Here is a 12,712-nt window from a genome sequence, read left to right on the forward strand (position 1 = left end):
GTAGATTTTATTTAAAAAAAAATAATGGATGGCTTGGATGCCATACAGCCTTGCCAGCCATTGGAAATCCCTTCAGGATGGTGTAAAAAATGCATAAATTTAATCCACTACTCCCAGAAGACTGTAAGACAGTATGCATTGTTCTATAGAGCATGTATAGCCAGATGCGTACAACAAACCTATAAAAAAATAGTTAGTAAATGATACTGGAATAGTTGAATAAAAATCACTTTACCTTATTTCTTGTGCCGTTCAGAGTAATCCGTATTTGACTAAAGAAGTATGAACGTTAATGCATGTTGTTTGTACACGAAAAGCAATAGACTTACCTCACTTCATTACGCGTTAAATCTGTTATAAAAAATTTTTTTAGTCTTCATTTGAACAAAAAAAAAAGTGCTAGCAATATACCTTCCACATAGATGGGTCAGTTATGAGTGTACTATTGAGCATAAAAGTGAAAAACTATAAGATAGATAGCTTTAGCGTTTATAAAGGGAATAAGAGAAAATAACTTACCAAGTTAAAAAGTTAAAGAAACGGAAAGAAAGACATGAAGAAAAAAAAAGAAGCTAAAAGAAAAAGAACCTGCTGGAAATAGCTGTAGTTCAAAATTCTGGTCTAAACCTTTGCATATAAAAAACCTCTAAGTCAAAAAAAAAAAAAACTATATCTCTATCTCTTTTACTTCCTGAATTATGAATACTCAACCTGAACAAACCAACGAAACCGAAAACCCCTATCGTTGCGATTTCAATGAATGTGGCAAGCGCTTCCGGCATCCAAGCGCCCTTACACGTCATAAAAAATCACATAAAATTACCGAAGCCTTCACTTTTAAGGCACCCATTACCCCAAGCAACACGGCCTTCAGGCGAGTGAATGGACCAGAAGTTACTGCATTACCTGAGTCGATTAGATCTACTCGCATCAGTCTGGATCGTATGGTGTTTCATCAAGAGGACGAATCTGAATGCCAAGATTACAGTGACGAGGAAGACGACGAGGACGAAGATGAACCTTTTGATGAAGACATTGAATTCACTGAATCCATTGTTGATGAACCGGAAGCTGTAGTCGACGAAATCGAGGATCAAACACCCATAGTTGTCAACGGCGAGTTTTTTCCTTTCAGGGATAAGATACATCAATTGATGTATCAATTCTATTATCGGTCTGGGGGTGACATATCTCAAAGTTTGATGAAAGATATTGTGAAGCTTGTCAAGGACGTCACTGAAGCCAAGGTTGCCTATCCCGAAGCCAAAGTACCTGCAGCTGATCTCATATTCAACTTTGATGATTCAAGAAGAACAAGAAACCAGATTCCCTTGCTCAGACAGACGAAGCACTACGTCAAGGTTCAGAAAAAGGTGAATGGTCAAGAAGTCGAAGAAGATCTCCCGTTCTATATGAATCCTCCCTCCGAAGTCTTGAAGTTGTTGGTTGCAAACCCTTCTGTCACTGATCATTTATCAAAACTTCCTGATCATACAGAGGGCGAGCTTGTCGATAGTTACCAGTCGAACAAATGGCGTACCCACAAGATGTTTCAACATCCAATGGTCTCTGTCATAATCAACAACATCCCAAAGGATATCTGGGTTGGTGATCTGATCAAAACAGGTCAAACTTTTGTGATTGTGGAGAGGTTTTATACCTTGAATCATTCAATCGTTATGGCTGAAGGTTACCAAGTTCTTCCCGTTGATGGTAGGTTATACCTCCACAACATGCCCAGGAAAGTTTCTGTCGAAGTGAATCTCATTTCAAGCATTTTGTGTGATCGCCCGGAAACTTTGTCATTGGATTTCGAACGTAATGTGCTGGATGACTCTAATCTCCTTAGAGCTTCTAGTACCATTATTAGTAGATTGAAAATGCCAAATCCTTTGAAGCGCCCCTCTCCTTCTTCTGCTCGTAAATTCAAGCCCGTTAAGGTTATTCCCCTGAATTTCTTTACTGATGATATGAGTGGAAATCGAACCAAGAAACACAACAAGTTTGATAGTTGGATTATGGTACCCGCCGCTTTGCCTCTTGCTGAACGACATGCACTTGAGAATACAGCCTTCATCTGTACAGATCATTTGCTGTCAGCAATGCAAATGCTTCCTGCTATTGTTGAAGATCTTTTGTTGTTGGAGAAAGGTGTGGAGATGTTTTTGCCTGGTGGTGAGGCTGTCGTTGTCGTTGCTCCGTTGCAATTTATCACTGCTGATAATGCGCGTCATTCGGAGCTTGCCTCTAGTCGCGGTGCCATTTCAAAGATGCCATGCCGAAAGTGTGTTTGGGAATTAAAAACCCCAGCTCGACTTGATGGCAGTGATTATCGTTGTGACCCTCGCTCTGAAAAAGTGGTTGCAGATATGTACGCGCGATATTTGGCTTCTGGCGGTGACAAGACTTTGTTGGTAAATGTCGATACTGGTTACAAACTTGTTGGTGGTCAGGCTCTGGTAGACCTTCAATCGTTCGATACGATGTTGGATTGTCCAATCGAGCTCCTTCATACGATAATGCTTGGTGTCGGCAAAGCCTTGGTAAAAACATTGTTGCAAGACCATCTGAATCCAACTGAGAAAAGTATCCTCGAAACAAGATTGCATGGTTACGTTAGCAAAGGGTTTACCCGAAAGCTGCGTTCATCATTGCGTCTTCATGGATCTTTCTTAGGTAGGGATTACAAAATCCTCGTTCAGCAAGTACCAATTCTGTTGAATCAATTGATCTGTTCTGGTGAAATTCGACGTGATGACGGTGTTCTCTTGATCAAGACCTGCTTTGAAAATTTGGGCAAGTTAGCTTCGCTTTCTTATATCAGCAAAATCAAGCATAAGTCTGATTCGTACCTGAAGTATGTGGAGTTCACTTACAATGATCTTCGTGTCTCGGTGATGGAGCATGATGCTTACATGAAGCGAAAGTATCCTAACAGAAGGGGTGGCTCCGTTTATAACTCCAGTAAAATGCACATCATGCATCATCTTGTTGATGATATTTATCGATTTGGATCCCCAATCTTTTATGAAACTGAGAAGGGTGAGCAATTTAATAAATTCATTCGAGAGTGTCTGTTTCGTACCAACAGACATAATCCTTCAAGAGATGCCGCTGTTGCTTTTGCAAAGAGGTTGATGGCTCGACATGTATTGACTGGTGGTTCTTGGTTGGTGGCAGGCCAGGATTATCCAGTTAAAGCTTCAAACAAAGTCCTCGAGGTTGCTGTGTCCTTCAAGTCTACTATTAGAGACTTTGTTGATAATGACGATGATGACAAGACCATGAAAGTTGGCTCAACCGGAATTTTTCAAAACGGAAACAACCTCTTTATCGGTGAAGTCGTCAAAATCGATGCGTTGACTGGTGCTCCCACCATCGTTGAATACGCTCTTTGGTGTGAACGTGGACCTGTGACAAGATTTGAACTTCTAAGCCAGTCCGACGGTTTAAACTCCTGCGTTTATTACGTTTGTAACAAAGACAATGGAGGAAATCTTGTTGTTGAAAAGCTGTTGCGGACGAAGTCGACATACAGAGAAACAGAGTGTCAGTTCGTGGAGATGCTTGATTTTTCAAGAAAGATGAACCCTCGTTTCAACTTAATCAACACCAGCAAGTTTGGCACCTTCTGGTGGGCATTGTCTCATAAAGTTAAAAATTTATAAAATTTGTCTTAATAAAAAATCATGTTCATGTACATGTTAATTTCGCCATGTTAATTTTTACTTAGAAGTTTTTTTTTTTTTTTTTTTTTTTTTCGTTATTTCATTGGATGAAATGATTTTAAAAGCATAATTGTTTCCCAGAAGAGACTATCTACAAATTGAGCTAAGAAGATTTGGTGGGCTGGCTATTTTATTGGACGAAAGATTTTAAAAATAAAGTTTACATTCAGATGAGGGCACCTTACTATATAAGTTGAGGAGACTCAGTTGGTGTGTAGTGGTGTATTTGTAGTTGAGCAGTTTGTGCATTGAATATCTAGCGCTGTTTTGGGAGGCGTGGAAAAGATATCTTTACTCGTCCAATCAGGATCGCTGCCATGGTCATCCTCTTCAGATTCGTTTGGCACTAGACTCTTTTGCTCTTCATCACTGTAATAATGAGAATCATATATATTGCTGTTTGTATCTATAATACTAGACAGGTCATTTGTATCGAAGCGGTCAAACCCAATAAAGTCTAGTGGGTTTTCCTTGAATAATGTATATGTGTCCAGAAGAGGAGATGATGTTGCCACGGTATTTATAAACATTGGATTATACAGTGGATATTCCATAACAGTAGAAGGATCAATGGAGTCTGTGGGTGTAAATAGATCCATATCGTATAGATTGTCTTGTGATTGATACATAATTGAAAAAGAGGAGAAATAAAGTGGAGAAAGAGTAAAGAGAAGTTTGACCAAGTCTTTAAACTCGTTTTATATGGTGAAATGTCTGCATCAAATGACGAGCCTTGCCTTGACATCGTGCGGTATGTGTAACATAAAAAAAAGCGGAACATTCAAATTTGTAATAAATTTTTGTATTTAATTTTTAGGCAAAACTTAACTATATGCTTTGTTCTTCACATCATGCATATGTCGAAAGCAAATGAGGTTTACAACACATCATGGTTGATCATAGGGAAAGGTAGTCTCACGGTCCAAAGTTATTTATAGAAGATGTAAAAGTGTGTTACAACATGGAATTAGACACAGTTGATTATGGCATTAATTATACAAAAGCGTTTAAATTAATTTACAGAAAATAAAAAAAATAAAGAACATTTATAAAAGTGGTAAAATAAAGACCTTAACTTGGAAGTATACATTTATATCTTTTGATGTGATGCTCATTAAAAATAAGGGCTTTGCGTATCCCTTGGCATTTATAAGTCTATTTTATTTGTTTATGCCGGCTTCTTTTTTTTAGTTTGTCAAACCCGGCAAAGCCATTTTACCAGTCTAAACAAAGCACTTGCAATATAATGGGCGGGACAGTCACATTAAAGAAAGACAGAAACTACATCATAGCATTCGATTTGTAACTTCTAGAACTACAACCGAACTAACATATTCATGTACTCTACGTTAAGCTTTCAAAATACGACAAGTCTTTAAAAAACAAAGGAGAAGGTTCTGATGACGACCTTCCGGCTTCTATCTGTGCTAGACTTTCACCATTTTACGAAAATGAAATTGAATTTTAATCGATACTACCAGCAATAATAATGGTTCCTACTCCTCCTACTTTGCGGGCAGATTAACATTTTCATTAGCCTCGAAATACGTAAAAGTGAGTTGATCTTTTCGCGTACTTTCAATGCTCGAAGTTTTTATCTTGTTATTCTTCGTATGTGGTTGTTTTAGTATTTACAGATTAAACATATTTTTCTTTGAAACCCGCATAGCAATGACGAACTTTTAGGTTTTTCTCGCAAGATTTAGAATCTAGAGAGAATTTACACTCCCTCTACATCTAAAGCAATAGAGGCATTTTGAACCCATCGAAAGTTCCCAGAATCGAATTTTTATTGGTGTAACTTGAATAAAATAAATGCTGTAGGTCAAAGTCCCCAAAGCAATAAACGACCTTCCAATTTTATACAACATAGACAACACATCGTACACGTTTTTAAAAAATAGGCTTTTCAAACCAAACCTCCGTTTCGGTAAAAATTTTGACCTTCACTATTGTTCGGTACGCTGTGCTTTGAAAAAAGCCTCGTTTTTAAAAATATTCCATATTTTGAGGTTGTTGGTAACATATAATTGATCAATTGCCTCCAACATAGCACATTCTACAAGTATACAAAAATCTCCTCGTGCATTGTAATTATTATTTTTCAACAAGGGGCTCCTGGCAAGCGCAAGTCATTCGCTTGCGCTGATAAATTCCAAGCTCTTTGTACACACCGCCTTCAAATCTCTCCTTTACGACGGCATCAGCGTTATGTAAGTGACATAGTCGCCATTTTTTCGCAACAGTTTTGAAACGGATGAATTGTGTATGGTTTGTCTAAAAGAAATTTAGCGATATCATCAGCTGCTGATTCAATAATATTAGCGGTCCTAATAGTATGCATTTCAAACTGAAATTGTATAAAGTAGTGATGTATATATATATAATTTTTTTTAGTACCGTGATCAAGATCATAATAAAATTAAACTTGCTGAAACCCCTAAAGCTGGGTTATGTCAAAATGCTTTGATTGCTTATTCAATCAACCAAGATTTGGAACTTTACCTATGATAGAAATATTTGCAAATAGCAATTCACGGTTAATGAGTCGTTTTAAATACAAATAACCCATGCTTATGTGATGCTAAACTTAATAATTGCTTATCAGTTTCTCGGCAGTAGCATTTGTTTTACGAAATTCGTTTTTGGACATCACGTAGCTTCATAAACATCATATGTAGTTGTAGAAACAGATTGTTTGCATAAAAAAACGATGAACTGCCACGAGGCACAAAACAAATAAATTGTGAGTTTTTTTTTGAAATGATCATCATACGTGGGCGAAGGGCCAGTATTGTGCTAATACGATGTGCTGTTTTTGTTTAAAAAAAAGGAGCTATACGACCACTTTCGGACACTATGGAATTAAAATCTTATACATATAAATTATAAGAGGATTATTCTGCATACAAATTGAATTTTGAACTTTAATTTATAGTGGGATGCAGCCATGTTTTTTCCAAGGGTTTTTCAGCGCTTTGCTTTTTAAAAGATCCAACTGTTCAATTAGTCTGGCGCGCGTCTCTCTGTCGAATATGTCAGTAAGATTAATTAAATTACTTCTAAATTGTTTGAACTTACTTTGGAGAAATAATATCGTCTAAATACCCTCTTTTGGCAGCAAACAGAGGTGTGGCAAATTTCTCTTTGTATTCTTTTCTCATGGCGGGTTTATCTGGATGGTTTCTAAAGATAATTTCTACAGCACCTGCAGCTCCCATTACGGCAATTTCAGCAGAAGGCCATGCAACACTATCGAAGATGAGCACATCGAAAAAAAAAGCTACTAGTTTTAAGCACTTACTTGTAATCGCCACGTAAATGTTTTGAACTCATGACAATATAGGCACCACCATATGCTTTGCGGGTAATGACGGTTAATTTCGGTACAGTCGCCTCACAATAGGCATACAATAACTTTGCTCCGTGTCGGATAATACCAGCATGTTCTTGTGCAGTACCAGGCATAAAACCAGGTACGTCAACTAGTGTTAAAAGAGGTATATTAAACGCATCACAGAAACGAATAAATCTGGCAGCTTTCACAGATGCATCCATATCCAAAGCACCTGACGAAACTAATGGCTGATTCGCTACAATACCCACGGACTGACCATTCAATCTTGCGAATCCGATCAGTATGTTTTTTGCGAATTTTGGCGCAATTTCGTAAAACGAGTGAGTATCCACAATTCTTCCAATAACTTCCTTCATATTATACGCAATATTAGAGCTGGAAGGTATAATCGTATCCAACGCCTCATCCTGACGATCAACCGGGTCATGGCATAATTGATGTGGAACGACGTCACGGTTTGAAAGAGGCAAATAAGGAAAGAAATCTCTTACGCTGCACAAGGAATGGTCAATACTTTTTTTTTTTTTAAAATGATGAGTTATATGTTACCCTTGTAATGCTTCAATATCATTGGAAAAAGAGTTATGGGCTACGCCACTTTTTCTGGTATGTGTTCTGGCCCCGCCCAATTCTTCTTGAGTCACCTTTTCATTTGTTACTGCCTTCACAACATCAGGACCTGTGACAAACATGTACGACGTATCCTGAACCATAAACGTGAAATCCGTTAATGCAGGTGAATACACAGCGCCACCTGCACAAGGACCCATAATCAAGGATATCTGAGGTACAACACCTGAGGCAATCACATTTTTTTGGAATATATCAGCATAGCCAGCTAATGAGTCTACACCCTCTTGAATTCTTGCCCCACCCGAGTCTTCTAAGCCAATAATAGGGGCTCCAACCAACAATGCTTGATCCATTACTTTCAAAATTTTGTTGGCATTTGTACGTGATAAACTACCCCCGAGAACAGTAAAGTCTTGACTATAAACAAACACACGACGTCCATGAATCGTGCCATGTCCTGTTACAACACCATCCCCTAATATCCTGTTGGAATCCATGTTGAAATCTGTACATGAATGCTCAACAAAAGCGTCGTATTCGCGAAAAGAGCCTTTATCCAGTAGCAAATTTAGCCTCTCTCTTGCTGTCAGCTTTCCCTGTTGAATAGATTAGGACGAAAATACGGATACGAAGGCTTTTGTTTTGTCGCTTACTTTAGCATGCTGAGCATCTTGCTTTTCCTTCCCGCCTCCCATTAAAATCTGTTTCCTTTTTTCATTGACAATGGAACTAGTGGTGGTATAACTATACTTGTGGGTGACAGCATATTTACATGAAACACTAGCTTCATTTAACTTGAACCGTGCAAATTGTGTCAACTGTCTTTTAGCGAATAACAAACTCATGAATATAAAAGTACAACAAACAGTTTTGTTTTAATCCCAGAGCCAAAGAATAAAAATTTAGATAGTTTATTTGTGTATTTTTTTGTGAGAGTGTGCACAAGTTCAAATGAGTGCTAGCTTCAATCAATTAAAAAAGGTTCTTTCTTGTTCCTTTTTGCATCATGCTTTTATCATGGATAGATTATTAAGAGGGGTAGGTTTGATAACAACGTGACTTGGTAAACTTATTACATGATGTTTGACATACCTAGTTAAAAAAGAAAATACAATTAAGACAAGCTTGACTGAAGTTTCATAAATGGATAAGTTCGGGTACTTACAGTGGCTAATAAATGACCATTACGATTATAATAAAAATAATATTAGTAAAAATAAAAATGCACACGCATACACACGAAAATAACAGATGCCACCTACACAATCGCTGGATACATGATAATCTAGGAAATGAAAACGTTTTAGATATACAGCAAAAATGTATGATTAGACTTATAAACCTTACTTGAGCCACAAAAGAAGCAAGTAATTGGTGCTAATACCAATACACTATTGGACTTTTCCATGTGAATAAAAATGGGTAAAAAAACAAAAGAGAGGAAAAAGCGAGTTTTATTAATCTAGACCCTTCAGATATTTGTTTGATTTAAATAGCAGTTATTGATGATTCACATGATAGCACTGAGGCGCCGTATTTTTAAATTCCATCTGCCAACGCATAGTGATTGTTATCAAAGGTCTTATAAACCAAGTTTTGATTCATCAATTTGCTGATAATTTTCATAATTTGCTCTTCTTGCATTACTCCTTGAAGTTGTACCACAACAGTATGAATATACGCCCCACCTTTATTAGAACTGCACTCGTGAATAGCTCGCTTAACTATAGACTCATTTGGATTATCACTACCACTATGTTTTCTTTCAAATAGACCAAGCTTAAAGGAAAAAAAAAACTTAATTCCACTCTTTCTATAACTCAGATAAATTACTTACAACTGTTTCTGCTTTGCCATTGACGAGATGAGTATAAATACATTCAAGTAAATGAAGAGTAATCTCCATGGGATCTTCAACAACAAATATTCTATGTACCGTGACAGTAACAAGCTTATTATTTAGTACATAAATGCGTCCATATACAGAGACATATCTATTCGAGCTATAGATATACATGTAAGTCAGGGCTGTCTAGATATCATTTTTTTGCTTACTCCATGAGAGTATCACAATAAACATTAGGTTCCCAGACTCGTACGTCTATTGCGCCTGTTCCATCTTCAATAGTATATGAAACACTATTTTCAAGTTTATGGATGGTACGTACAATACCAACAAGCTTAATCTATCATATACATAAATACACCACCAATTATATTAAAATATTTAATATACTTGCATAGTTCACTTTCTTGTTGTCAATATAAAAGCCTGATTCTCCTTTAATATTTACACTTCTTATTTGCTTGATGGTATATGTACAGCATGTGGTACTATAATCGTTAAGCTATAATATATATCAATATACTGTAGACAATGACTATAATATGTAGTTTTAACCTTTGATTGTTTGGGTATGTTGTCTCCGTCGAAGAAAATATGCTCATCATCCTCAAAAAATGTATCTGAACAATGGAAATTTTCTTTTCAAGTTAGTATATGCGTTCTATGTCTAAAAAATAAATGCTTATCACCTTCCATTTTGACTACAATTGAATACAGTAAAGACCAGTAGAGACGCTGATAGAAATTAAAATATTATTACATACTGGCTATGTGACTTTTTATTTTGGCCGAAGAGAACTGATTTATCTTCATTTGACATCATATTCACGGCGTACATGTTATTCTTAATAACTAATAGACTCATACTACGGGAAAAGAGTCAATACCCTCGTTGATTTTAAAATAAATTGTCCTCGTAAGTATAATTGCTGAACATAGAGAAAATAGTCATATCCATTGTAGAGGAGAATGTTGATACATAAAGAAGAATACGAAAGCTGATTAATTTGGAAAGTATCTAACTTATAAAGACATAATACTAGAATTAGTAAATGGCTTTGGCTAATAATTGGCCTAATAATTGTCATTGGCGGATATTTTTTATTTTTATTCTTCTACGTGTCATTTTTCCTTTTCCCAGTTATATAAAAATCGGGTTTATATTTTTGTTCATGCTGTTCTCTTTTCTTCCTCGGTATTCTAAAATGTCAGCAGAAAAACTATTAGAATTTGTTGATGACCATGTCGGGCTACAGTTAGCCTCGGTGGCACTTTTAGGTCTTGCTCTGTTCCCAATCTACGCTGGCTCATATGCCTCATTGCGTGCCATGAAGCACGAAGCTTCCACAACAAGAGTAAGAAGAGTCTCTTACCCAAAGGTAAGTCCACTCGATGACTCTGATGACGAAGGTGAAGAAAAATCCAAGGTGTTAAGTGTCAAGGACATACTTATGTTCCCCATTGCTGGATCCGTACTCGTTTACAGTGCTTATTTGGCATTATCCGAAATCGAGCCTAAATACATCAACCAAGCTACTCAAGTCCTCGCATCTATATTATCTTGTACAGTGTTTTCAAATACAGCGGTCTTGTTGGCCAAAAGAATCCTACCAACGGAATGTCTCAAAAGAATTACAAAGTACAAGTTCAGCTTCAGTAAAAAAGACCAAAGTATGTGTAAAAAAAAAAAGAAAAGAAACCCTTTAGACAGCGTATTAACAGTGCCATAATAGAATTGTGCCACTTAAATGTCACAATCATTCATTTACTGATGTTCATAATTTCTGTCGGACTCGCATTTACTTATGCCGTGTCAAAGTGTTGGGTCATTGGGAACTTATTCGCTATTAGTCTTGCCACCAGCGCCATTGCTTTATTATCGGTCGATTCCTTTTTCACTGGATTTCTTTTATTGTTGGGTATGCTGGCATTTGATGTATTCTGGCTATTTGGAACAGACATCCTGGAGAATATATCTGAAGCTCTTACAAACACACCTACCAGTGTCGTTTGGCCTAGAAATATCAATACCTATCTATTCAATAAGGTTATGAAAACAGATCATTATTTCACCATGTTTGGTTTAGGAGATATAATTGTACCAGGTAACAAACAAAATGTCATAAAAAAAAAAATCCCCTAGCATGTATTGAAATTTTTTTAGGTATCTATATCGCTTATTGTCTTCGATTTGACAAGTTAAATTCATGGAAGACTGCGTCATCCAAAAGAAATAGCGATTTCACAACTACCCGTTTCTCAAAGCCATATTTTACAGCTTCTTTGTTAGCCTATATTGCTAGTGCAGGCGCATCGATATACACAGTTCACTTTACCAAGAAGGCTCAATCTGCCTTGCTTTTCATTGTCCCTGCTTTAATCCTTTCCACACTTTTAACTGCTTTAATCAGAAACGAATTAAGTACTGTATTAAGCTGTTCCGATGTTGTTAAGACATTTGGCAAGTTATGTTCATTCAGTGCCAATGATGATGATAATGAGGAGGAAGAGGAGGATGACGATGAAAGACCCAACCGATACAAGAAAGTAACTAGAAGTACTACTACTACTACTACCACACGAGGTGGAAGAAGTGTATCAAGAGGTGGAACTAGAACCAAGTCTGCCATCCGAAATTTAAGCATTGATATGTCGAGCGAATCTGATGACTGCAACTTTGAGGCCAAACAAAATCGTACCATCGAAGAAGATGTGGTCGCAGAACATGCTGGACCAAAGACTAGAAAGAGAAGAGGCTCCAGTAAAGCCAGTAAAAAGTAAATTCATTTTAATAAAGTTAGTTATATGTTACATAGTAAGTCTATACAAGCCAGCAGAAATAAATGCTGTAGGAAAAATGAGTGAGGCGTCCTATCTACGAATCAATTTCTAAAATGGTACTTACCTACACCAGTGACACCTAATCCAATGGCTGTCTTTGCTCTACCGGGTAATTTATTTACTACGGTAGCTTCACGTAAAGCATATCCACCCAAACCTCCAAAAGCTGCCGCACCTGTGAGTTTGCAAGGTAAACAGTCCACATATTCTTTTTCAATTTTCTCGGGGTTTTCGCCTGAAAGTGCAGACTGTATTTTCTGAATTAAGAAGAGTTGCTTCAGCGATTATGCAGATGAATGTCCAAAGTACACTTACACTAATCATGGTAAAAGGTAAAAAGGGAAGATTTTTGTCTTTCAAGACCGT

At 36.9% G+C, this 12,712-nt stretch overlaps 5 protein-coding genes across 5 annotated transcripts; 1 reads left to right on the plus strand and 4 right to left on the minus strand.

Moving 5' to 3' along the window:
* Window positions 1–6,660: 6,660 nt before the first annotated feature.
* Window positions 6,661–8,504, minus strand: EV154DRAFT_539084 (carboxyl transferase; the record flags this gene model as incomplete). The annotated part of the gene is made up of 5 exons (XM_051604324.1): window positions 6,661–6,754; window positions 6,810–6,980; window positions 7,033–7,578; window positions 7,636–8,255; window positions 8,313–8,504. 5 exons carry the CDS (start codon window positions 8,502–8,504, stop codon window positions 6,661–6,663), a joined length of 1,623 nt encoding a protein of 540 aa, XP_051455373.1.
* A 35-nt stretch (window positions 8,505–8,539) lies between these two features.
* On the minus strand, window positions 8,540–9,108 carry EV154DRAFT_516113 (uncharacterized protein). The gene is made up of 3 exons (XM_051602334.1): window positions 9,007–9,108; window positions 8,825–8,944; window positions 8,540–8,751 (listed from the first exon to the last, which is right to left on the minus strand). The coding sequence occupies exons 1-2, from the start codon at window positions 9,065–9,067 to the stop codon at window positions 8,850–8,852; spliced, it is 156 nt and encodes a 51-aa protein (XP_051455374.1). The 5' UTR covers window positions 9,068–9,108; the 3' UTR covers window positions 8,540–8,751; window positions 8,825–8,849.
* Window positions 9,109–9,198: 90 nt separating this feature from the next.
* EV154DRAFT_565859 (uncharacterized protein) lies at window positions 9,199–10,201 on the minus strand (the record flags this gene model as incomplete). Its single annotated transcript, XM_051605921.1, has 6 exons — window positions 9,199–9,438; window positions 9,497–9,662; window positions 9,715–9,845; window positions 9,909–10,007; window positions 10,061–10,125; window positions 10,195–10,201. The coding sequence occupies 6 exons, from the start codon at window positions 10,199–10,201 to the stop codon at window positions 9,199–9,201; spliced, it is 708 nt and encodes a 235-aa protein (XP_051455375.1).
* Window positions 10,202–11,271: 1,070 nt separating this feature from the next.
* On the plus strand, window positions 11,272–12,286 carry EV154DRAFT_592826 (signal peptide peptidase-domain-containing protein; the record flags this gene model as incomplete). The annotated part of the gene is made up of 2 exons (XM_051606931.1): window positions 11,272–11,610; window positions 11,670–12,286. Exons 1-2 carry the CDS (start codon window positions 11,277–11,279, stop codon window positions 12,284–12,286), a joined length of 951 nt encoding a protein of 316 aa, XP_051455376.1. The 5' UTR covers window positions 11,272–11,276.
* Window positions 12,287–12,313: 27 nt separating this feature from the next.
* On the minus strand, window positions 12,314–12,670 carry EV154DRAFT_565861 (uncharacterized protein; the record flags this gene model as incomplete). The annotated part of the gene is made up of 3 exons (XM_051605922.1): window positions 12,314–12,351; window positions 12,411–12,594; window positions 12,662–12,670. The coding sequence occupies 3 exons, from the start codon at window positions 12,668–12,670 to the stop codon at window positions 12,314–12,316; spliced, it is 231 nt and encodes a 76-aa protein (XP_051455377.1).
* Between the last annotated feature and the right edge of the window lie 42 nt (window positions 12,671–12,712).

This window comes from Mucor mucedo (assembly GCF_025094135.1).
Source record: "Mucor mucedo strain NRRL 3635 chromosome Unknown EV154scaffold_77, whole genome shotgun sequence".
In the NCBI taxonomy this organism is placed as follows: Eukaryota; Fungi; Mucoromycota; class Mucoromycetes; order Mucorales; family Mucoraceae; genus Mucor; species Mucor mucedo.